This window comes from Malus domestica, chromosome 17 (genome assembly GCF_042453785.1).
Source record: "Malus domestica chromosome 17, GDT2T_hap1".
Classification (NCBI taxonomy): domain Eukaryota; kingdom Viridiplantae; phylum Streptophyta; class Magnoliopsida; order Rosales; family Rosaceae; genus Malus; species Malus domestica.
Window position 1 is genome coordinate 8,264,349 of NC_091677.1, and position 27,546 is coordinate 8,291,894.

Genomic DNA, 27,546 nt, shown 5'->3' on the forward strand with positions numbered 1-27,546 from the left:
TTAGGAAATGCCAAAATCGTGACAAAAAAAAAATGAGGATCCTCTATGGATTTTCTTTGTGGGATCTTGAAATCGTGTCCGTTCATCGTATATAGAGCGGTCATAAATCATTTTAAAATTTTTTATTTAAAATTAAATATGAACAACACATGATAAAAACTGACCGTATAATATATGATAAACGACCACGATATAAGAATTCCCAGAATCCTCACAAAGAAGATCTGGAGAGGATCTTCATTCCAAAAAAAAAAAAAAAGGGACAAGACCTAAAGAACCCTAGACCTAAAGACCCAAATTAGGGTTCTTACGTGCATGTGGCTAGGAATCAAGTGGGTTCAAGTAGCATAATATTTCATTCACATCCAAATACTAACAAGGCTTCATCTTTTTAGTATTTACATTCATATGCCAGTGAGGCGTGAAACATGCGAAGATCCATCACTTTCTCTCTCTGCAAATAATTTCCAATTCGTCATGTAAATCCCATTTTGCAAGGAAACTAAAGTCATTCGTCGCAAAAAGGATGGATGTGGTCCATTGCATTCCATTTGATTAACATTTAAATGTTGGTATGGAGTGAGTCCAAGGCGTTAGTTAAGGAGTCTGGTTCTCCCATAATTCAAACATTCAACATTTTGCTCAACTTGCTCTCGCAACTCACATGCATGTTTCCAAGCTTTATCTGCCCTACTTTTCGTATAGGGCAATGTCAAGAATACCAAAATTTTAAATTAAATTTTGTAAATCAAATGATGTGGTTATTGATAATTAGATTATTACTTAATATTGATTAACGTGCTTATTTTTTATTGGTGACGTATCATTTGGTTTGTAAATTTGGTTTAAAAATTTAGTCTCACTAATATTATCCTTTCGTTTAATGTTTGCAACTTCTCACACGTTACCCCTTCACATACATGTTGAGCCACACAACAGAAGAAGTCACAATTTATCATCAGTTGGGTGAGACAATTGCAGATCATTCTTAAATGATGGAAATTAAAATAACGAAATTCCATTATTTAGAATTTGTGTTGTTTCATGTCTTCTTCAAATTATATAGAAATTTGTACCATGTTTAATGTGCATATACAGTCATCAATTTACACGAGTTATTGACACATGCGCTAGTGATGGTGGTGGTGTCAGTGATAATGACATGGTGGTAGTGGTGATGAAGGTGGAGGGGATGGTGGTGGCATCAATAGTGTGCTGAAGTGGTTGCGGTGCGGCAATCTACACAAGTTGTTGACACATACGCTAGTGATGGGGGTGGTGTCGGTGATAATGTTGGGGTTGGCAGCGGTGGTGAAGGTGGAGGGGGTGGTGGTGGCATCAGTGGTGTTAAGGTGGCGGTGGTGGCGGCAATGTGTGTGATGGTCATAAAAATGTGGTGGTAGTAGTAGAGGCGGTGATGTGTTGGTGTCGGCAGTTATGGCAATGAGAACGTCATGGTGGTAATGGCCATGGGAAGGTAGTGGTGATGATGATGATAGGTGACTCGTGGTTGGGTGATGGCAGCAGCGATGGTGAAGGCCATAAGTCTAGTCAAACCATTAAGGAAACCAGAACTTACTAAGATCACATAGTATTGCAAGCCAAACCATTAAGTTAGGTAGTTACAAGTGTATCAGCACCCTTATTTTATAGGACATAAGTCTGGATAGGACACCCTGCTGCCTATAGTAGCAACCGGAAAGTAGCATCATATGTCGGAGTGTCGGACATATAAAACTACACTAATAAAAACTTAAGCGGGCAAATAACAAGACATCCATGACTGGAAGCGAGACCAGGCCAGCTGACATGCTGCTTCATCCTCATCAGCCAGTCCCATGCCCTTCCTCCTCTTCACAGCTTCTGGAGACCTATTCATGAACGCATGGGCATTGCCGGGATAAATGTGCACCTCGTAAGGGATTCCTGACGCTTTCAGCTTCTCCTCCAAAGATTTGGCAGCCTGAAAATCAAGATCAAAATGTCAACATAAGTAATCCTTTGTTAGTACTCATTTTTAAGGATATAGTCCTCAAAGTAATTCAGAAATTTAATCATCGTAGCAGTAAAATCAGGTGTACAATCATCTTATGTGCTTAAGAATGCACACGCCTTTGCATTGCCAACGGCACAGGCAATTGTACAAGTGATAACGGTTCATGTTATGCATGCTCCTATGCACATATTGCTTTGAGTATAGAAGCACTACTCAATATATTACCAATATCTAACTTTTGTGAAGGGTTCTTCCCTTTCTAAATGGCTAAACAGCTGATACTATAAGGATTGAATGCATGAAGGTTGACAATAATTTCAGGGAAAGGTACTTAAAGAGGAAAAATATCGCCTTCATCATTTCGAAACTAATGCCATTTGACTATGTCACATGGAATTAAGTAACGGATGAAGCACAAGGCCTACTTGCACATACAGAAATGAAAAATCAAGGGAAAGCCAGATTCCCTTATCACACAACTTAATATCACAAGAGCTTCTTTTGAAAGGAAATGTCTAAACCACAAAGGATAAGTGCATTGAAATCACGGGACCATATCCCTGCATCACTTCTTGGAATGCAAAGATACAAGCCATTCATTTTGTGGATTTTCACATAGGTCTAACAAGGAGAAAATGAGGGTTCCAGAACATGAATGGCCAAAGATTATTGCGGTATCAACCATACAATGTTACGCTCACGTGCCCCCTAATACGCAGCCATTAGGGGTTAGCAACTCAGCTAAGAACAAAAAATAGCTTTATAAAAAATATAGAAGGTACCTAAAAGGCTAAAACTAATTAAGAAGAAAGATGCAGACGAAAATTCAATACCGTCACGTCTGAAAAGCCAACGAAACTATCAAGCTCTCCAAAATGAGCCTGAACAGGAGCCTTAGCTTTGGCTGGGTCTGCAAGCTCTGACGACGGCACACCATAAAATGCAACAACAGCATCAACTTCAGGGACCAAAACAGAACTTGCAATTGAGAGAGCACCACCCATGCAAAATCCAGTGACACCCACCTATTTTAATTAAACAATAGGTCAATTTAGCAAATGAGTTTACTTTCTAAAATTCATATCATAACTGATTGATATCACCATAAATTTTACGGATGTGAAGGAGGACTGATTTAATAAACATGGCAGAATCTTACCATATTTTGTGGATCATGGCATGCTAGTAAGAACTGCATTGAGTCAAAACAGTTTCTATATATATAGAAAGAGAAAGGTCAAGTTCAAATTTTAGTACCAACTAATTTTACATAACTGTTCCATAAGAAATACAGTGGCCTAACTGTTCTGTGGTTATTTCTCTTATAATACAACAATAGGCATAAAACTTACCACAGAGTAAGGTTATGCCTTAAAAACAAATCATACAAAAATGGCAATGCATCATTGACATAACTGAGAGATTATGTAATGTATTTTTGTTTGTTAACCGATGGACAGTTTTTGCTTAAAATATTTGTATACATGTGTTTTGCATCTTCGTAGTATCATATTTCCGCAACATATATACACCGTTAGACCAGACCAGCCCCAAATCATAGCTATTAAGACAATTGTGATAAAATTAAACAAGAAGCAAACCATGCCACACCTTCTTCGAACCATTTGCTTTCAGCCAATTAACAGAGGCTTGGATATCCTTTACAGCGCCTTGCCAATCAAGACCGTCCATCAAATGTTGCGCTTCTGAAACATCTAAACCAACCTTCCCCCGATACAAGCTACAAAAAAAAGAAGCAAGAAGATACTTAACATTCAAATATTGCAAATAATTCAACGAACACACATAATATTAGCAAAGGGTAATGTAAGCTCAAAGAATTTACTCTGGGATAAGTGCTTTGAATCCAGGAGCAAGTTGAGAAATCTTGACAGCATGGTTCTTAATTTCATAATCCACACCCCACCACTCTTGAAGCACAACAATCCCAGGAGCGCCGTCTTTGCCAACAACATACGCATCAAATGTCTGGTCATTAGATCACAGAAGAAGAACAAATTAGAAATAAGGTTCAGAGGGAGTTACTACCAACCATTTGCATGAAGTTTGTTTCTTTCGATTACTCCGCCACAAAGAAATCCGAAAACTTGACACAAAGAGATCTCGATTCCTCCAAATACATTAAGAAAAAAAAAAACCTGACTTTGTAATGGAATAAGGGCACCAAATAAATTTCACAACTACGAATCAATTAGAGCATAACATGTAGATATATGAGGAGTTTTTCCTTTACCAATCGAGGACTTGAAGTGCCACTTAGAGTACTACGGTTTAGTGGTGTTCCTCTTCATTTATAATTGAGAAGTCTTAGCTTCGATTCTCTTCAAAGGCGAATTTAAACTAAATTATTACTAACCTATTGTGAAGCTAAGCCCATCCCCTTCCTTTTTAGTGTAGATACTATCGCTACTTGAAGTGTTTTTGTACTTATAGTTGATGGGGTGTTTTTTATTCCTAATTTACTCATGAACACATCAAATTCCCATTTCCTATTAATCCAAATTGTCAAATAAAATTATCGCACAAAATCCGACGAAATTTAACAATAATAAACCAATGGAAAGAGTAAACAAAAAAACAGATACTCACAGTGTCGTCTCTTTGGATTTGGATTTTGTTGAAGGGGGCAGCAGAGTCGGAGGCCATGGCGCGAAATGAGGAGCGAGAAACGGCGGAGGGAGAGAGCGTCCGTGCGAGCGAGAAGGAAGTGGCGGCGGAGTTTGGGAGAGCTTTGGAGAAGAAGAAGGCTCGGGAAGCTGCTGATCGCAAACTAACAGCAGCGACAGTAGTCAGCATTCTGCTTCACCGACTGAGATTTATTTTTTAATTTTTGGGTCGTCAACTGAAACCGTCGGCATCGATGGTTTTGGTTGGGCTTTAAAAATTTCAGCAGTTTGGTACTTAGTCGCCCCGGGAAGCGATACCCTCAGGAAGTTTGTGGATTACTCTTCACTGTTGGATGGAAGGAGATCGCACTTAAACTCGCTTTCGACGTCTTTGGTGTTTTGGATTATTATTTGGGCCGACCTGATTTCGTGGCCCGTGACAAACGAAGAAGAAGAGGTATAAAGGAAAGGAACCGAATAGAGATGTTATTTTTTTAGGCACTAGCAAACGTTCTGTGTGTTGAGAAATATATATTTTATAATTTTTCAAATATTTGTTTTTTTTAATTTTTTATGAGAGAAGTTATTTGTTTTTAACTGGTTGGCAAGCATCCAAAACTAAAAAAGGGCTAGCAGTTAGGAGAGAGAGAGAGAGAGAGAGAGAGAGAGAGAGAGAGGGTTGAGAGGTATTGATAAAGTGATATAGTTGTGAGGTTTAGAAGAAAAAAAGTAAAAACTTGTTTGTACAAAATTAATTTAATGCCCACATTGATTTCTTTTCTAATATATTCTTTCAATTTTGTATTAAAGGATATATTAGTAATTTTATTAGTTTTTGGTTGACAAGCAGTGTTTTATTAATATGTAGTTTAGATATATTGAAAAGAAGACCAACTAGTGGTTTTCCATGGCAGTTCATTTTTTTGGTGGCTGAGAAGACTCACGGAGGCATTTTCAATCTCTCCCTACCCACCACCTTGCGATTCACCTGCGCCCAGATATCGAACCCAAGATGTGCCGTGTGAGATACAAACATAAAATTCATTCCCAACTACTAGGCCACCCCGTGGTGGTTGAATAAAGATGTTATTGATGTCACGAAATAGTCATTGTACATTAGTTTTTAATATAAAAATAATAAAGAGAGAAAAAAATAAAATATTACTCTTACCATATATTTAACCATTATTTATAACATCTCTCTAATAGAAATGAGATCCACATGCATTGGTAGACCCTACCTCTATTAGAAAAATGATACAAGTGGGTAAGTGTAGTTTTACATTGGAAAAAAAAACAAAAAAATAGAGTATCTTCAAAGAAAAAAGTCAAATTTTAACTACATTTAACAATTTATGTGACACTTTGACATTTTTTTTAAGTTTTGCTATCCACCTCATATGTCAAATTACAATTTTTTTTTTAACAAACACTATTATCTATACTAAAGGGAGGGGGCGGGTTGAGCCTCACAATGAACTAGTAATAATGTGGTTCAAATTCACCTTTGGCGGATGTTGATCCTAAAAAACTACCAAACCTACGTGGCGCACATGTCTAGTAATTAATAAGCTAACTACGTCATTCGGTTGCATGTAAGGCGTGCCAACTCGTCAACCGAGCTCGGTCGGGGGAGTAAAATGTGTTGATGTTGCGTTGAGCGCGCTACTGACTTCTTGATCTTGCAATTGTGGCCGAGGAAGGAACATATCTCAGCCTTCGGGTTCTAGAGCCGGAAGACAAGGCTGCTAGTTTTGCGAAGTTCAATATCAGATTCGCCCTTCAATGTGCCTAATGTAGTGACCTAGTAACACCTCACTTCGCCGAGAAGGCTGATGATATGATCTCTACCAACAAGGACTCAAAAATCCTTGTCAACCAAGACTTGGATAGATAATCAGTCGGCCGAGAAGCAGTGTTATTTATCCAAACTGAAAGTGCTCATTGATTAGCTGATTTTACGGCTCCAGTGATGTTTATCCAAATTGAAGATGTCACTCGTTGCCTTCACAGTGTTGTTTATCCAAACTAAAGATGTGTCGGCGGGAAAAAGAAAATAAAAATCTCAAAGTTGTTGAGAGGTTTCGCGTAGAGTGAGAGTTTGCACATGACAGTTTATGTGTTGAATTGGAGAGGCCTTTTAGTCGTCTGCTGCTCGGTATTTATAGAATCAAAACTCTTAGACGTGTTGTAGAATCCAAGTCGTGAACATCCAACCATCTTTGATGATAAATCACAACCATCCTTTATCCCAATCTCAATTGTCGTGCCATCAGGTGAAATCACAACTGGATAAAATGGCATATGCCATCTTTTATCCCATATTTCCACGTGCATGGGTTCATAAAACAAACAGCACCTCTATTGGGTAATTATCCAAGCAAGTTACCCTGTGATGGATCAGTAACCCAATCTCCACCTCATTGACCAACCAACGATGGTCATCAGATCATCTTTATCTAAGCCAACTAACTTTGATCAAATTCCAATGATAATACGATCCAATCTTTATCTCCATTGCATTTGTATAAATGCACGGAAGATAGTCTGCCATACTCTAACTCCATTCATGATAGTCATGCTATCTATCCACGAGATTGCAACAATATTAATTCACACAACATCGTATCAAATCACCATGACTTTATCACCCAGCTGTGCTCTAGATAATTCAATATATTATTAATAGATAATTATTATGATAAAAATCACAATATTATTCCTTAATAATAACTAAAATCATCATGACTCAGTCACCTAACGGCTTAGAACTTCGTTCACTCAATAGTCTCGATCGTTTGGGTCAATTGTGTAATTTTGGGTCCAAATAGCGAGACTCGAACCTAAAACCTCTTACTTACAGGTGAAGAAGAATATCACTAAACCGTTGTAATAAGTGAAGGATTTATTTTGTAAAACATGTTCATTTGAGCAACATCATATAGCATGCAATTAACAATTAAAAGGCGGAATCATGCTTGTATGTACTCAAAAACAAAACATGACCATGAAATTCAAAGCCTAGTAGATTGGTGAACCAATAATCAACTCAAAAACAAAGTGAGTTGAAATTAATACCTTTGTAGATTCCTCTTTGCATAAGCAAAGGCTAATCACCCAAAGAGATAAGGGCCTTCATTCCTTGCTTCTTAGATCCATGGATTTGGATGGAAGAATAGGTTCTCCAAGTTCCCAAAATTGAGAACCTCTAATTCTCGACACCAAGGTTCGATTGTAGAAGAAATGAGTGACCTTGGAGTAGTAGGATTGCTAGATGTACCCTCCAAGGTGTTGGCCTCTTTAGAGAGAAATGGAGAGACAATTCTCACCAATTTTCCCCCAAAAATAAACCCATTTTTCACTTAATGAATATTTAGTTATAAAATCATTTATATAGTCACTTCTTTAAGTGACCTAAACAACCAAAACCCTAATTCATTTCATCATGGCTGGCCATTTAGGGGATTTTGGGCTTTTGGGCTTTAATGAATCTTCATTCATTAAATTGTCATACAACTTAAGTTAATGGGCTTGACGTTCGAAGCCCATTGGGCCTTAAGGTCCAAAACTATCCCGAGGTCATTTAACGAACTTATTCGTTTGATTAATTAACATATTAATTAATCATTGCCATAAATAAATGATTAAACCATTTAATCATTCTTACTCATTTCCGTTTAATCTCCAATCTCCACCTCTTTCGGTGTGCGATCCATTAGGTTCCTTTTAGCGAGGTAGTGAGCGATTAAAACCATTTTACATCGATTGTGAATTGAAACCATTTTCAATTCTCCCTTTAGTGATTATACACGTTTAGGGCTTCCACAAACCATGAGTGACACCTAGCAGCATATCATGGCTACCCAAGCTAATCAGAAGAGGTTTAGAGAACCTATTCAGTTCGGGATTACAAATGCAATACGGTCATTCTCTAATCTAATACTCTTGACCACATTGTTTGGTTTGATAGTTTATTTTCTCATGTCTACTATCCAATGTGTGTCTTGTGCTTATATGATTACCTTGAATGTGATTCGGAACGCATTCCCTAATCTCATTCATACTCTGGCCAGAGATTCAAATCATATCAGAGAGTATTCTCCCTCAAACGGTTTGAAGGTTAGAGATCCCTTGTTGCGCATTCACTTGTCTCCATAGCTAAGCGGCTTGACCCCAACGATGCCGTGGACACCCTCCTGATGGAGTGACTTTGACATAATCAAAGATCAAGGTCTTAACCACAAGACAACTATGATGCCTCAGGTCAAAGGACTAATTTGCATTATCCCAACCATGAGTTCTCATGTGACATGGAATATGAGAACTCTTCGTTGATCGCGTTCAGTGAACTCATTCTCTATTGAGCACCTACCGCACTTGTCTTGATGTCACACACACCAATGATTCGAGACTAATCACTCTCCCTGAGAGAAGACATAGTACGTACCGATCTTGACGGACTGTCAATGCCCAATTGGCAATCCTATGATCAGGAACGTTTAGGATGTGTCTTCGAAAGAATGGTCTCATGAATCTAACTTCATTAGATTACATTCTCCCAATCACAAATTCCTTGGACTTTATCGTTTAAGCATATAACATTTATATGAGACGGCTCAAACAATAATGTATGCCCTTTATATGTAAAACTAGATTAGTTTAACATGTGAAATGTCCATAAAGTATCATCACATGATTGGCTTTAGGGCACATTTCCAACAATCTCCCACTTGCACTAGAGCCAATCAGCTTGGTCATCTTGATGATACCTCTTCTGTAGTCATTTCATAAATGGCTGAATAGTAGGCCTAGACAGTGGATATCTATATGTGTTATCCATAGAAGCAACCTTGAGAATAACGACGTCACCATTATACATGATTCTCAATCATGTGGTTCAGTCTCTCATTTGTGTTCGGATCTTGATGAGACCTTGATTCCCAGGCTTGAGCTATCGCCCCATTAGTGTCAAACACTTTCTGGTTGGAACCGAATAGAGAGTTCATAAATGAACTTTCCCATCCAAACAACATTGTTGTAAACTTCTATATGGCAATATATCTTGCATTCATAATGGAACACACTAAAGTCATTACTTTAATGTTTCCATCCAAATATCTCTTTAGTCATAATAAAGAGATATTCGTTTATCTCTTCATTCATAATGAAGAAACATCCAATGATGGATTAGATTCATAATCTAATACATTTACGCTTCCATTACGTCACTTTGATTCTTCCTCGATCTTTGAGGAATCTATCCTTTAGTATTTCTTAAATACTTAAGGACTCACTTGACAGTTGCCATGGTTCTGATCCTGGGCTTGCACTGATATCGTCTTGTACCGTTCTAGGTACAACTCATATCAATGTTTTTCATACAATATGAAATACATAAATCACCTTTCTGCTAGTGCATAAAGGATTCAATTTACGCATTATTTCTTTGGGAGTCAAAGGGTACATTCCCTTTGAGAAGGGCAACTTGCTAGTCTCACTAGAATCGTCCTTCTTATTGAAGTTTATCATCATATGAGAAACTTCCTAGCATCCATTGTCTATTATTAGGGATTGATATAATCCAATTATATCATGAAATATATCATTATAGATTCCATCCTATGTACATAGACTATATCTCCCATATACATTCTATCTTCATATAATGTATTAAAGTCATAACTTTAACAAAGAAGTATTCTTTTCATTTCCAAAATTAATATATCATATATATTTAAATTTTTAGGAACATGATTAACTCCCACTAATCTTTTGTAAAACTAGTAAACAAAAGATTCATTTACATCTTTATGAGAAATCAAACGATTTGATCCTTTTTCTCATAAAATGCAAATAGCTCCCACTAACTTGCTAAGATCCATGATGGATGGATCTCTACAACTTACATGTCTTGTGATTTATAGTTTTAGACATATATTATCAAGACTATCTTAATAATGGTTTCGGAAACCCATATTATGTCAAAACATTGAATCACCATTTAGTTGTAGCTAGCAATCTTCGAATTAATTGAAACTAAGACTACGTCAAAAATGGTTCCTTTAAAGTCAACCATTCTATTTGATTGTAGTCACCTTAAGCTACCAATTAGCTATGAAGGTTTCATTATTTCGAGTCAAATGGTACTTTACCATTTCCTTGAGTATATATCGTATATGCACTCAATGTAGTCATAAGGATTTTTATTCTTATTTCTTTCGAATTAAGAGGTGCAACTCTATGACATAGTCATAAAGTTCAAAACCATTCAACTGAGACGGTTTATAAATCCTTATCGACTACCTTGGAGCTTGTGGTATAGGAACTAGGTTGTTATATTTGTTGATTACTATCTTGTCTCTCAAAGAACCCATTCTTTGAGTTCTATCTTTCGTTCATTTGCTTTTAGGCAAATCACATTGTAGAATTACAATGAACTACCCAACAAAACAACATTTGTTAGTTGGTTTATAGAAGCGATATCCAAAAGTTATTTTAAGGATATCCTACAAGTTTGTTATCAAACAAATATTGCTAGTTAGCACACAACCCCAAATCTTTAACATGCTTAAGATTTGTCTTTCTTTTCCAACTACATCTTATGGAGTTATGAAAATATTGGAAGATCTTCTCATTGACAATCATATTGTTTTTAGAAGTATATATCCTATATATGGGTAATAGATAACATCTAACGAACTAAATCTTATTCGAGTTCGTTCTTCTCCTAATGGAGAAATACATTATCTTATGATGCTTATTTCCTTGATATCTTTCAAGGAAACTGTTCTAAAGTGTTACCTTATCTTGGATCAAATCTAAGGAGGTAAATACTTTAGACGTCTTACTCATCAACTTACATTACTTGAATTCTTTGAAACATTTTGCAAAGTATTCGGACTTGTGTTTATTCAAAATAAACTATAGTCCAACCGAGAGTGATCTTCGGTGAATGTTATTCAACATGAGTAGTATTATGTTTGTGGACAAGTGCCACTAACATCTAAGTGAATTAACCTTAACAACTTTGTGATTCTTTCTTCTTTCCAAAAGAATAAAGATTCGAACATTTCGCCTCTATACAATTTTAACAAGAAGGTATTGGATCCGGATCTAACGATCCAAAGCGTCCATCTATGACCAACTCGTAATTTATGTTTTAAAGGTATCACAACTTTAGTTGGGATTAGTCACTACCTTGCAACCTTTTGGGTTTTAAGCATCATTATTTTCTAAACAGTTAACACTACCATATTATCTCTACTATAGAGATAATTAATTAGATTACCATAATCCAATCATTGATTAATAAAGAACATTGTTTTGTCAAACAAAACATTTATCCATTTCACATAGTGACGGAATTTAGTTCCTTAAAATTGGAATATAAAGACAATCTATGTTTTTCCAATTTCTTTGGTAGTTCATATGAGGAAGTAAGTACCATCTGCTTTCGCAGAGATCTTCATTTGATTCACTTTCCGAATGTGAAGCACATTTTCTTCACTCATATATCTTCTACTTCTTATTAGTCACACTTTTACAACGATTGTAAAACATAGTTACTAATACGGAATCATGCATTCAAGTAGAAGAACCAACTGTTTTGAACTATTCAAGAACAATTTACAACACCTTCGAAAGGTGTGTCCTTGACACTTGCAAGACATTTCTTGCAAATACCCCTTCCAATGTCCATCCTTTCATAAAGAAAGTTTGTTCCCTTGGAGTTATTTATCTTCTTTATTTGACTTTCACCTTTGACTACATTAGTCATGGTCCCTAAACTCCCACTATCTCTCTTGAAACCTTTTTCAATTGTGTTATACACATCAAACATTTTGGAGAGCATGTGGTTATTTTTCACTACATAGTTTACAATAAACTTAGTGAACGATTAGGATAGAGAAACAAAGGTGAAGTCCTTGCCTAGTTTCCGTCTCGTTAAGTGGTTTATCACTTCAACACTCAATAATTCAAAATCATCATAAGTCCATGTTGATGGACTATTTTTGTCAACCAACCATTATGTTCTAAACATAATTACAAACTTTAAAGAGTTGTACAAGGCAACTCTTATTTCTTCACACAACAAATTGTAAGTGAAGAATTATGGCACATAAAGTGTCCATGCCTTTGTGCTTTCTTCTCAAGTTCTTTGTTCATTTAACAAAGAGACAAGCACTAAGTGTTTGTATTGACTAAGAGTTGTTCAAAGCAACTCCTATTTCTTCATACAACAAATTGTAATTGAAGAATTATGACATTTAAAAGTGTTGTCCTCTTCATGATAGACCTTTCTAACATGTTCTTCCAATGATACATTATCATTAGGAAGATTGTGAGGATGAGACTACTTAGATACATATGCAATCCTTTTAAGACATTCTTTGGGATTGTGGTACCAAGTCCGGAAACTAAAACATTCGGTTTTGTCAAGTGTTTGATAGCGTATGCAAATATATTGGTAAACAAATACATAACGAATATAAATTGATTGATTTTAAGCCATTTGATTCGGGTCTTTAAATCAAAATAGCACCACCCACTATTTTTGGCAAATTCCATATCCCTCGTAGGAATTCGAGAGTTTTGGATGAAACTCCTAGTAGGTTATGGGAGGCTCACTATTACCAAGCCCACCTCAGAAGAACTCCATATTGGCTAGCAACAATAATAATGAGAGAGTACGCTTACTCATTTGCAACTAATGCAAGTACCCATCTCGTTTGGCCTCTAGAGAATGATGCCTCAGAAGAACTCCATATTGGCACCATTGCACTTAGTTAAGTCATTCCCACCATGCTAGTTCAAGTAGGGGTTCAAGAATGGTCTCAGAAGAACTCCATATTGGCCACACTTGTTGCCTACCTTTCACTTCATCATATGTTTATAGGCTTCTCCTGAATGTAAGCACATACTTTGCAACCCCAGAACTGGACGAATACATTGTACGAGTCACAAATGATTGAAGCCTACCACGGTGGAAGGCCACGAAAGAGTGTTCAAAGCACTCTCACGCTTATCAACTTAATAATGATTTGGTTGAGGGTTTTAGGTCTCATCACATATAAACATTCATTTTAATCTCTATTAAAACAATTTTGGTCCTTTTACAACTATTGGTCCATCTCATTGTTTTAGTTGTACATAATACTCCCACCATGCTTATAAAACGATTTTTAAGCAAGAGTATATGATACTACTAACATAAACTTTGCATTCATTTGATGGACTATATAGTTGCCTTAGGGCCTAAGGATGATTATGAACCTTTGTTTAGATTCAACACGAGCCTTGTGTTGAATCTCGGTCTAGGGATGGTGATTGATTTTAGTTACGCGTTTAATCACATTAAGGCATGTTGTCTTATGGGCGTTAGACCCAACTACTTCATTTTCATGCATATCATATAAAGCAAGAAAGAAGTACTTCAAAGTAAAGGTGAGCTTATGCTCATTACAACATTTGCATTTAACAAATTACTTTAAAGTAAAGAAGAGCTTAAGCCCTTTTACAACATTTGATCAAATCAAATTACAACCAAAATCTAATCTACACATTCCCATGGTTCAAACAAATTTGAAACGCCTTTCACATAGCTCAATTATATTAGGCTTAGGTTCATAATCACCCTTTAATTAATTAACGCTTTAACTAATTAATTGAATGCAACATTTTCATTTGGTTTTTGTATCCATAAGATTGATTTAAATGAAGCTAAACAAAATGAAAATCCAATTCTCATTTAAAGAGACAAAACAATTTTGTTCTCATCCTATTTGGGCCATCATGCAATAACCTCAACTTTTGGGCCATATTGCAATAACAAAAACTTTTGGGGTCACTTTGTATAATACACAAAAGTCACAACTTCATGTAAATACAACTAGAACCCAAACTTTTAATAATGCAAAAACTTCATTAAAGGAACAAAACAATTTGTCCTTTAGCGTTTTTGGACCTAAACGTAAAAACGTAAACTTTTGGGCCAAAGTGCAAATACACAAAAATATCAAAACTTTATGTAATTGCATAAAAGCCCCAAAAGTACTCCCTTTGAGGGAGTGGCTGGTTTTGGGGAGGGATAAGGTTGGTGTGTGTGTTGATTAGTGAGTTTTGTCAAAAACATGCAAGTGTATGTAAGATAAGTTTTGAAATAATTCAATCACAATTATTTCAATCATCATTTATACAAATATCTAACACTTTAAATACATAATAAATCATTTAAAAACATATCACATATACTTTATGAAATAATTCAAAACTTTGAATCAATACACAAAACCTTTTTGTTCTTGGCAAGAACATCAAGAACAATGAAGAACATTCATGAAAAACTCAAATTTTTCCATGAACTTTTTCCACCCAAAAACATTCCAAAACCATTCTTACTTAAGGGAAATAACATCTAACCAAACTAGGGTACTTAGGGGTTCCAAAGAACACATTAAAACACTTTTAACAAGTCAAACAAGAACCCAAAAATTCACCCTTTGATTTTGGCCGAATTTTCCCAAAAGCATGGCACCAAATTTTAGCTCCAATATTCATGCTCATATGAACAACATCTACAACATTTGAGATAACAAATTTTCCAACAAAATTTACTTTCAAAGAAGCAAGAATAAAGCTTGTAACAATTACAACTTTTAAATCACAAACTATGAACTACAAAACACAAAAGGATTCACCAACTACTAGACCTAGGCTCTGATACCACTTGAAGGATTTATTTTGTAAAACATGTTCATTTGAGCAACATCATATAGCATGCAATTAACAATTAAAAGGCGGAATCATGCTTGTATGTACTCAAAAACAAAACATGACCATGAAATTCAAAGCCTAGTAGATTGGTGAACCAATAATCAACTCAAAAACAAAGTGAGTTGAAATTAATACCTTTGTAGATTCCTCTTTGCATAAGCAAAGGCTAATCACCCAAAGAGATAAGGGCCTTCATTCCTTGCTTCTTAGATCCATGGATTTGGATGGAAGAATAGGTTCTCCAAGTTCCCAAAATTGAGAACCTCTAATTCTCGACACCAAGGTTCGATTGTAGAAGAAATGAGTGACCTTGGAGTAGTAGGATTGCTAGATGTACCCTCCAAGGTGTTGGCCTCTTTAGAGAGAAATGGAGAGACAATTCTCACCAATTTTCCCCCAAAAATAAACCCATTTTTCACTTAATGAATATTTAGTTATAAAATCATTTATATAGTCACTTCTTTAAGTGACCTAAACAACCAAAACCCTAATTCATTTCATCATGGCTGGCCATTTAGGGGATTTTGGGCTTTTGGGCTTTAATGAATCTTCATTCATTAAATTGTCATACAACTTAAGTTAATGGGCTTGACGTTCGAAGCCCATTGGGCCTTAAGGTCCAAAACTATCCCGAGGTCATTTAACGAACTTATTCGTTTGATTAATTAACATATTAATTAATCATTGCCATAAATAAATGATTAAACCATTTAATCATTCTTACTCATTTCCGTTTAATCTCCAATCTCCACCTCTTTCGGTGTGCGATCCATTAGGTTCCTTTTAGCGAGGTAGTGAGCGATTAAAACCATTTTACATCGATTGTGAATTGAAACCATTTTCAATTCTCCCTTTAGTGATTATACACGTTTAGGGCTTCCACAAACCATGAGTGACACCTAGCAGCATATCATGGCTACCCAAGCTAATCAGAAGAGGTTTAGAGAACCTATTCAGTTCGGGATTACAAATGCAATACGGTCATTCTCTAATCTAATACTCTTGACCACATTGTTTGGTTTGATAGTTTATTTTCTCATGTCTACTATCCAATGTGTGTCTTGTGCTTATATGATTACCTTGAATGTGATTCGGAACGCATTCCCTAATCTCATTCATACTCTGGCCAGAGATTCAAATCATATCAGAGAGTATTCTCCCTCAAACGGTTTGAAGGTTAGAGATCCCTTGTTGCGCATTCACTTGTCTCCATAGCTAAGCGGCTTGACCCCAACGATGCCGTGGACACCCTCCTGATGGAGTGACTTTGACATAATCAAAGATCAAGGTCTTAACCACAAGACAACTATGATGCCTCAGGTCAAAGGACTAATTTGCATTATCCCAACCATGAGTTCTCATGTGACATGGAATATGAGAACTCTTCGTTGATCGCGTTCAGTGAACTCATTCTCTATTGAGCACCTACCGCACTTGTCTTGATGTCACACACACCAATGATTCGAGACTAATCACTCTCCCTGAGAGAAGACATAGTACGTACCGATCTTGACGGACTGTCAATGCCCAATTGGCAATCCTATGATCAGGAACGTTTAGGATGTGTCTTCGAAAGAATGGTCTCATGAATCTAACTTCATTAGATTACATTCTCCCAATCACAAATTCCTTGGACTTTATCGTTTAAGCATATAACATTTATATGAGACGGCTCAAACAATAATGTATGCCCTTTATATGTAAAACTAGATTAGTTTAACATGTGAAATGTCCATAAAGTATCATTACATGATTGGCTTTAGGGCACATTTCCAACAATAAGTGGCGTCAAATTACATTATTATTTTACCATAATATATATTTTTAAAAGAAAAGGTAATAAAAACGGTAAAATAATATTTAATAATAAATTAAAAATGATTTTATTTTGTATAATAAATATTTTTAGAACAAAAATAATATGAATAACGATAAAAAATATTTAATAATCATATTAAATATGATTAGGTCATTATCAATTTTGGCAGCGATGATGATGGCTGTTAATCCTCATCATGCCAGATTATAATTGACTTTTCGGTTGAAAAACCCTTGTTGTTGTCTATTTTGAATTTAAACTTTTTGATATTAACCGTATTTACTCATACATTTTAGATCCCAAAATTCGATTTCCTCTGACGTAGTTTGTATAACAAACAAAAGCAAAATGGAGACTCTCAATATGATAAAATGGATGCACAATTTTTGGTTTAAGAAGAAGAAAATGAGATGGACGAAAGTCCATACACATGAATTGGTGTTATGCCGAACTCATTACCCTAAGTCTCTACTTCAACTCCTCCAACGCTTCCTCAGACTCCCAAACCAAATTAAACAAGTCCATTCTCGCCTAATCACCAACGGTCATCTCCTCCACAACCAAGACCCTAAACCCTCCGCTTCCAAATGGATGCCAACCCTCCTCTACAACACTTCGATCAGAGCCCATCTCGGTTTCCGCCAACCCCGCAAGACCCTCCTCCTCTTCATCCACATGCTTGCCCACCAGGCCCCTCCAAACAGCTACACCTTCCCTCCACTCATCAAAGCCGCCTCTTCTCCTCCTCATCGCCCAGTCTGGGCTCCCCGCTTCATACCCAAGTCGTAAAATGAGGCGTTTTGCGCGACCCTTTAATACAGACCTCGTTTGTGAGCTTCTATGCTGAGCTTGGTAAATTGTGCGGTGCGCGTAAGGTGTTTGAGGAAATTTCTGAACCGTGTGTTGTTGCACGCAATGCAATGATTGATGGGTTTGGGAAAAATGGGGATATGGTTTCCGCTAATATTCTCTTTGAAAGTATGCCGGAGAGGGACATGGTTTCGTGGACAAGCGTTATCAATGGGTTCGGGAGAAATGGGTGTTTTACTGAGGAATTTGGTTGTTTAAGATGATGGTGAACCATGAAGATGTGATTGATTGTTTTGTGAAGCCGAATGAAGCTACCTATATTAGTGTTTTTTCTTTGTGTGCTAATTTAGATGGGTCGGGATCTATTTATTGGGGAAAGCAAATACATGGGCATGTTATTAGGAATGCGATCGAATTGACTGCATTGGTGGATCTTTACGGGAAGACTGGTTGTTTGACAAGCGCTGGATACGTGTTCAAGAAAATGGTAGTTAAAGAAGTTTGTACTTGGAATGCAATGATTTCAGCACTTTCTTTGAATGGTAGGGAGGGGGAGGCTTTGGACTTGTTTGAAAAAAATGAAGATGGAAAACTTGCAGCCTAATGAGGTCACATTTGTCGCAGTTCTCACGGCTTGTGCTCATGGAAAACTGGTGAAGTTTGGTTTGGAATTGACAATTGTTTAGATCATGTCCAATGACTTTGGGGTTGAGCCGATCATGGAACACTACGAGTGTGTGGTTGACCTCTTGGGCTGAGCAGGACTGTTTTGGGAGGCAGCTGCAGTTATAAAGAGCATGCCTTTTGAGCCCGATGCCTCTATGTTGGGAGCTATTTTAGGTTCTTGTAAGATCCATGGGACTGCTGAGATGGGAAATGAAGTTGGGAAGAAACTGCTTGAATTGCAGCCACAACATTGTGGACGATATGTTGCGAGGAAAGCAATGGTGGATGCCGGAATTCGAAAAATTTCAGCTTACAGTAAGATTGATGTAAAATAAAATAAGGGAAACTGACCATTTCCGAAATTGCTAATTAGCTAAATATTTGTGTCTTCGCCATTTGAGGTTGTATACAAAATCGGAAATTTTCAGAATTTCCATTGTTACCTTCGATTCCAATATGATTTTTGAACAATTGGCACGAAGTGAACCATTATCATAACCTTTTCTTTTGAACGACTCCAGAAGAAATGACTTGCAATCTCCATCCCTTGTGTGTAATTTGTCACTTGATAGGGAGAGGTAGGACCTCTTTAGGTAGTCCTAGTTGGGGAGTCCCCACTTTCTAAAAAAGAATATTATCTATGTTGATGTAGTGTTTGAGACGTAAACTTTTTAAGTGCGCATACGTGATTGTGAGTCGTTAATAAATTGTAAGTCACATTTTCATAATCAAAGGTTGATAGCATCACACATTGGCGGCTATCGGAAGTTTTTCTCTAAGATGAATTCTTTTGATTCCATCCACACAATACCAACACAAAAGACATGTAGATTCAAGATTTGATTGTGTTCGTATATTAGAAGAGTTAGACTAAGTCATGTTCTCCAGTTGCCCAAAAGAATGAATGAATCAGATAAGAAGTCATCTGGTTCAGAAATCAAGTAATATGATAGAGACAAAGGAAAGGAGACCGAGGACGTACAGAAATCAAGTATTTGAAATTATCCTAAAATATTGGACTCCCATATAGTAACTCTCATATGGCTGCCTTGTCACAAATTTTATAACCATGGCCACGCAATCTGCGAGCAGCTTTTGAGTGCTCGGTGGTGTTACTGTTCACATGTTTTAATTTGAATAGACAACATGGTTGATATGTTATGGATGCAGAGTATAAATTAACAAATAAAGATATACATAAACGGTGGATATATGCTTTCTTCACAATCTTATTACAAAATAATCGTTTGCCACATACCCAGAAATATGCTTTCATCACAATATTATTAGAAAATAATCGTATGCCCCATACTCAGAAAAAAAGCAGCCCGCAGGAGTCACAAACAAACTACCTATACCAGTATAAATACGTAGATGCCTGCCAATTGACGTTGAGCCAGGCTGCTGAATCAACCTCATTACACATTGCATAAACCTAGCTAGCCACATAAATTTTCTTCAAAATTTTCTAATGGATAACCTAAACTCACATTTTTCAAATGGACTGCCGCAGTTGATTTATACATTATGAGAAAAACGACCAAGCCATCCCCATCATTCCAAAGCCAGGGCCATGAATGTTTTGGTATCATGAGTTTAATTTCATATACATCTGATCATCTGCTCTATTTAATTTTAGGGCAATTAGCAGGAATGATAATTTTTTTACATTTGGTTGCAGTAATGATCATTTTTAATAACGATGACATATTGCTCATATATCGACGATACAACGATGACATAACGACACTTGATCATTTCTACAACCAAAATGCCAAAAAATGATCCTGCTAATGGCCCTTAATTTTAACCAGTTCTTAATTAATTGATCACCAATATGTATGTCTTGTACACTAGATTCTCTGGGTTAATGACCAATGCACCCTTCATGCCGAACGTAGACTCTGATATGTTCATCAACAACCCAAACATTATGTTCCATGCAATGTGTACGTTGCTCGGATCCGAGAACGAAACCAAAAATGCGTTTGCTCAGTTTCTACAGATTTTCTATGACAGACTCAAGGATGATCCATTCGGGGATCAGATGGTAGTTTTGTACGGAAGGTACACACAACAATTAATTTTGTATCAAAGTTTATGATGGTCCATAAATCAAAGGCTCAAAGCTTATATATGAAGACCCTTTTTATGCGGGAACATGCTGTGTTCATAGACGAAAAGTTATCTATGGTTTATCCCCCCTAGTGATGCCAAAATTGGAGTAAGAAACCCTAGTATTGGTACCGGTAGTGGTAAATCAATGAATGCATGATCCTAGTTTTACTGTTTTTTGGCAGGAAAATTAGAAATGCTTATAGTACTTTTGGGAATTCAAAAGAATTCACCTAATCAGGTGGTGATGCCTTGCAAGGGAAGACAGAATGTCAAAACATGTCTCGAAATCTATTGAGGCTGCACACCGAGTTGGAGATCGTGAGTACGAATATGGCACCAAGAAAGGTGCATATTGATGAAATATTATTTAGTATCAAGAAAATTTCATCACATCAGATGAGATTTAAAAAGTTAACATAGAAGTCAGTACTCCTAAGGTTAATTGCAGCAACGCGTCTCTGAGTTTCATTTCATTTTTCAATCTCTATTTGTGTATTTGTTCTTCTGTTTGTTAATTCCTTTTCTTGCTTAGGTGGGATGGAGGTACGGATCAACAACAGAATATATCCTCACTTGGCCTTTCAATCCATAACAAAGGTTGGAAGTCTATTGTTTGCATCAGGCCCACCAGCGTTTCTAGGATGTGTACCTACAGGTGGTCCTAGTTTCATGACCCAGCTGAAGACATGGGCACCTGGCTTGCTTGAAATCCTGCTTAGTAAAAACTGTCCATATTTGGCACTCTATTTGCAGACCTCCAATTTAGGATATTCTTGGCTTACTTCTTGGTCGTTTCTTGGGTCCTACGTTGTAATTGCTGAACTCTGCTATGCTGCTCTGCCAGCTTATAGTATCATCACCAACACACATCTCTTGCCCCAGGTGGGAATATATATGTGTGTGTGTGTGTGTGTGTGTGTGTGTGTGCGCACCACATCCCTTGAGTATTTTACGCTTCATGCAAGTTAAGTATTTACTAATCCGGTCGTTATTGCTTTTGCTAAAATGGTGGTAATGCTTCATTTGTTTATACATCAAGAAAATCTGTATATATTTCTACATTATTTGGTGAACGAATTTGATGATGGCAGTGTCATCGTTGTTCAAGAGTTACTACACTTTTGACTGCTTTAGATCCAGGCCAAGAACCAACCTACTATATACCAATTGCTCTCTTCGTCCTTTACCATATATACACTTTACCGGAGCATCTTCGAACTGGTCTATTGATCCGAGCATGGTGGAAAAACCAAAGAACGGGAACGATAAATACAATGAGTGCTTGGTTTATTTGGATTGATTGGTGTCATACTCAAACTCTTAGGTATGTGAGACAGTCTTTGAAGTTACAAAAGATCAGTCTAGTTCAAGTGATGAAGGCTCTGAAGACACTGAAGCTGGCAGATTTCCATTTGAAAAGTCTCCCATTTTCGTGCCTCCCACAACTATTTTGCTGGTGCAGTGAACCGTGCTTGCTACTGCTTTGTTGAGCATGTGGCGGCCAGCTCAAAAAGAGTTAGGGTCAGGCCAATTAGAGGTTATAAGTAGTAAGTGGTTGGTGCTATATATGCCTCAGGCCATTTCTGAAAGGGTTGTTTGGTACTGGGAAGTATGGAATTCCCCTATCCGCCAATTTTTTTTTGGGTTCCCCTATCCACCATATCTAAGTCCGTTGGTTTCACGCTACTGTTCTACACCTTATGTAGCAATTAGAGTGATGCTCCTAAGCTCACTTACGACGTCAGTCATTAATGCAAGTGGGTCTCACAGCTCATCAATCGCAAAGTGTGGATAGCCGGAAATTATTGCTAGACCGCTCACAAAAATTAATATGATGGTAGTACTATCCTAGCGTTCACCAACGAAGACCAAAATATTCTAGGCTTTGGTATCTAATTTTGTAAAGTGCATGATATACTTTCAACTTGGTAAAGCCGCCTACAGAAGATATATGATATCACAATGATCACATGCTTCTAGTGTACTATATAATTAAGTATTCCCATGTGGTTATCACTGGGACTAGTGCGGAGCCAAAAGAGGAAGAGATTCTCTTGCGACCATTTCATAATTTTAATGGCGTCATTGGACAAATTGATAGGATTTTTACCACGTGCAAGAGTAGGGATAAAATCAGATAAAATACTTGCAAGAGAACAAGGTAGTTGTAGTATAAACAGCTCAAGTAAGATCGTTTTCCGCAATGATTATTTAAAAACAATTTATGAAAAACCACAATTTTAGTTAATTAATTGCAAACAAAGATTGGAAAATGTTGATTTTGAATTTAAATATAATAGAAACGAATTTTAATAAAAGTAATTTAGGGAAAGCAACTAATAACCAATTAAAAAGGAAACAAATCAAAGAGAAAAGATTTTAAGAAACAAATTTGGAAAAACACTAGGGTTACGCCGTCACCCTAACAATCCTACATAGTTATTCTAATTCCTTATGAATTACACATGCATATTTTAAAGGTTAGGTTTTCCTAAAGTATGCCCTACTTGGAATCTCCAACATAGAATGTATATGTAACATGCAATCCGTCCATGGTGTCCAGATTGAATGTAAACATGTAAGACTCATTAAGTTTTATAAAAACTTTTCTAAAAATCATATAACTCCTAAGACGTGTCGTCCATCCTAAGTAGTTACACATGTTAACCACAAGAAGCCTTAGTCAAATTTAGGGACAACCCTCCACCAAAATTGCATAAAATTACTTTTCTGAATATCCTAATGGTCACGAATCACTAAGACAAATAGATAGTTTAAAGCACAATGATTAATATCTCAAAACTTGCATGCATAAATTCATAAGAAAATTAAAAAGTGACTACATATTCTTACTAAGAATCATGGCCTCACCCTAGCAAAAGAAAATTAGCTACGCATATTCATAATTAAAATCAACATAATTGTATTAAACTACAAAAAGAATGAAAACACTTGAAAGTATAAGTCTTGAAATCTCTAAGCTTTACCCAAAGTCTTTTCCCAAAAATTGCATACGTAGAAGAGAAACCCTAGGTCTGCCAAAAGGCTTATTTATACTACTCTCAATAAAATCCTCCTAGTAAAAGGTCTTAGAATAAGACTAGGAAACTAAATAAATTGAAATAAAATATGAAATATAATCCTAAATTGACTTAGTAAATTCGCCTAAAAATCTGCACAGTCACTTTTTGGACCCAAAGCAGCTCTAAAACTGGCTCAAAATAGTTGAATTTAAAGCTTGGACTATTTTGAATACTTCTCCAGAAGGCCACGAACTCATCTGAGGTCATCTTAAGCTCCAAAAACGCAATTTAAGCCTAGAAACGTCACTTTTCAGCAATGTGCACTGCTTCTTCATTTAATTGCCAGAAAATAACAGTTTAGTAGAAAAATCCCAAATTTTGACACGAATAAGCCAAGAGAAACATGAACGTCATCCAATTTGAATCACTCCAAAATTCGTTCGTTTGATCATGTTTTTCTCCAGAGGAAGTCGACTGTCCTATATTGAAAATATAAAGCAAAGTATCAAAATTCTACCAAAATAATTATCAAATTAATACTAAGAATATGGTAAAATATATAATATAATATTAACTCATCACAAATCAATATTTGTTATGTGTTAAAAAAGTGAATCACCCTGTCACGTGATGAAATGTTGCAAAAGAGAACCCCTTCACATGAGGACAAGGATACACCTGGCCCCTCTTGCAGTGTTTCAATAGTTTCGAGCTACTATGATTAATATTTGTTCAAATTTAATGTGGTAATTTTTTTTAAGAGTAATTAGGTTTTCATCCTTATTTTTACTACTCTATTGATTAAAATCTTATTACTTTTCAATTTTTGATCAAGGTCCTTTGTATTAATAATATCATTAATTATTTCAATAATAAAATATTTTTTATTTCTAAATATATTCATTTAATATTAAAAATATTACAATTATGATATTTATATTTATGGCTAAATTTTTTATCATATATTTTTATTTTTAGTTGGTACCCATTTTTAATTTGCAACCCTTTTTTAATTTGTACCAATTTTCCTTTCAGTTTTAATTTGTACCCATATATTAATTTCTTTTTGTGCCCATATTTTTTAAAGTTTTATTTGTATTGTACCCATATTTTTTTATTTATTTGTACCCATTTTTATTTTTGCTAAATGTACCCATTTTGAAGAATGTACCCATGTTTTGATACAATAATTTTTTGGTTATTTTTTATGAATGTACCCATGTTTACACACACACACACAATAGTATATTTATATTTTAATATTTTTAATCACACAAATTATGGTTTTTTATTTAAAATCTCATTACTATAAACAACTATAAATTTTAATTTTTAATTTAAAAAATATAGTAACGTACATAGAAATAAATTATCAATTAATTTCAGGAACTTGGATCAAAAATTGAAAACCAACAAGGTTTCAGTCAAAGACTATTCATAACTAGGGACCGCATCCAAAGTCTCCCTTTTTTTTATAATACTTGCATTTTCTCTTGAGAGAATGAGCTTATTTCACCACTTGCAAATAATGTAACTGTAGAAGAAAGTTTATAACCAGAACCATTAAATTTCTTAAGCCAGGTTTGGGAGTGAGGTGCTTAAAAAAAAAAGCACCCATGAAAAAAAGCTGTGAGGGTTTTAGGTGTTTGGTAAACTGAAAAAAAGGGCTTATTTTGGAAGCTACTGTGAGAATAAGTTGAAATGAAAGGAAAAAGCTGAAGCTGCTATTTGCAGCTTTGGAAAATTGGTTTTTTTTCAAAGCACACGGAGCTACAGTGCTCCTTTAATGAAAAGACCCACTATCAGACTGCTTTTTTTTCCAAAAGCACTTTTACAAAAAAATTTACCAAACACTCTGTTGATTTATTTCACAGCCGCTTATTCTCACAGCACAGCCGCTTATTCTCACAGCAGTTTTTTTTTAAAGCACAGCAATACCAAACCAGCTCTTAGTCTTCATTTGAAGGTCATTCCTAAAAAAACAAACTAATCAGAGTCATCAAAATGTATCAACTAGTTCATTTAGGCTTACCTATCCCCGCAGGTAGTTTGGGTTTATGGATCGGTAACAGAAGATGCCTAACCGGGCTCAAGATTTCATGCGACGGGATCGAATTCAATCTTATACATGCCAGAGCCACCAGGATTTGTGCGCACTGCACTCTCAAGTTCACTTGTTTTGTTGACCCAAAGGAAGAGATGGGTCGAAATTTTGTTCAGCAAATACACTCCCATATTTGCCACCCTTAATGCTAAACTCCAGTTCAGGCAGTGCTTGGCCTACACATGGCTGCTAATATGGGCCCTACACTGCATTCCTGGGGCTATGCTATGCTCTTCTCCCAGCTTATTGCATCATTACCAACTCAGGTTTCTTGCCTAAGGTACTATTAATTAGGAGGAGTAGCAACAAAACGTGGTTTATTTTAGGATTAGAGACATTTCTAGTCCCAAATTTAGGTTATTATGTTCTCTCAAAATGGCTTCTTTTGTATTTTGATTCGGATAGTCTTGGTCGTTTTTGTCTAAATAGGCGTTCATGTGGTAGGGTTTCAATCCCTTAATGCACTTATAACATCCAGTTACGTTAAAACGACCAAAACCATTAACGTATTAAACATAAATTTTCAATGCTCCAATGTGTGTTTTGGATGATAAATTATTAAGCAAGCATAAATTTGAATGTCCAATATGCAGGTGGAAGAGCCAGCTCTCATAAAGTTTGCTGCTGTGTCTCTTCTTAGAAATATAGCCACACTGTGTTTCTACCTTCGCTCAGGCCAATCAATCACTGCATGGTGGAATTTTCTGAGAATGGGCTTCACAGGAAAAATATCCTCGGCAACTTCTTTGTTACTTGGATTCGTAACTTTTCTTTTCAAGCTTTTAGGAATATCCCTGGTCACATTTGAAGTCACACAGAAAGACCAGCCTGCCCATTCTTGTGACTACGATGAAGTGAATGCTCGTAGGTTTGTGAATCTCCAATATTTGTGCCAGCCACAGCCCTCTTGTTTCTGCAATTGACAGCGCTGGCTATGAGCTTGTTTGGGATGCAACCACTGGCTCATGGTTCACAAGGCACAGGACTTGGGGAAATAATGTGCAGTGTTTGGTGGTGATTGATAGATTAGTAATAGGACACGTGTAGCCTTCTTTATCATTTCATGAGACATTACATCCATTGGATTAATAACATGACAGATGAATGACACGTGTCTTACTACTAATCTATTACTAAACCATCAGTGATATGCTTTTGGCCATTTGTCAAAGGGCTGTTTGGGAAGGGAAAGTATGGAATTGTCCAATATATTCAAGTCAGATATCTTGGCCTTGCTTTTCATATTGTATTCTCTTCTCCTCTAAGAGCTAGATAAGCTTGGCTTTTACCATATTTTTATCTTCCTTGGAGTAAGAGCTAGCTTATTGAACAAAAAAGATTGGCCTATTGAGGCAGATGATAAACCTGTTGGAAGTTCAAATAAAAACATGATGTCAATGTTTGTGCGCTGCTTGATGTCAATACTTGTGTGTGCTGCCAGCTGCTTTTCTATGAGTAAAGTTGCTGCAATGTGTGTGTGTGTGAAAAGTCTAAAGTTACTACAAAGTGAGTGTGAAAGGATGTAGAGACTTTGAACACTTTTATTTTGTTAGGTATGTGTTAATCTTTGTTTGCTTTAAACAATAGTTGTTGAATATGACTTTTGTATG

General features: G+C 36.2%; 1 protein-coding gene and 2 pseudogenes across 1 annotated transcript; 2 read left to right on the plus strand and 1 right to left on the minus strand.

The window, feature by feature from the left end:
- Positions 1-1,575: 1,575 nt before the first annotated feature.
- LOC103404838 (uncharacterized) lies at positions 1,576-5,114 on the minus strand. Its single transcript, XM_070817238.1, has 5 exons — positions 4,607-5,114; positions 3,843-3,985; positions 3,608-3,737; positions 2,830-3,021; positions 1,576-1,963 (listed from the first exon to the last, which is right to left on the minus strand). The coding sequence occupies exons 1-5, from the start codon at positions 4,811-4,813 to the stop codon at positions 1,754-1,756; spliced, it is 882 nt and encodes a 293-aa protein (XP_070673339.1). The 5' UTR covers positions 4,814-5,114; the 3' UTR covers positions 1,576-1,753.
- A 12,368-nt stretch (positions 5,115-17,482) lies between these two features.
- On the plus strand, positions 17,483-19,133 carry LOC108172317 (putative pentatricopeptide repeat-containing protein At1g10330; annotated as a pseudogene).
- Positions 19,134-20,561: 1,428 nt separating this feature from the next.
- Positions 20,562-27,546, plus strand: LOC114822419 (cellulose synthase-like protein H2; annotated as a pseudogene).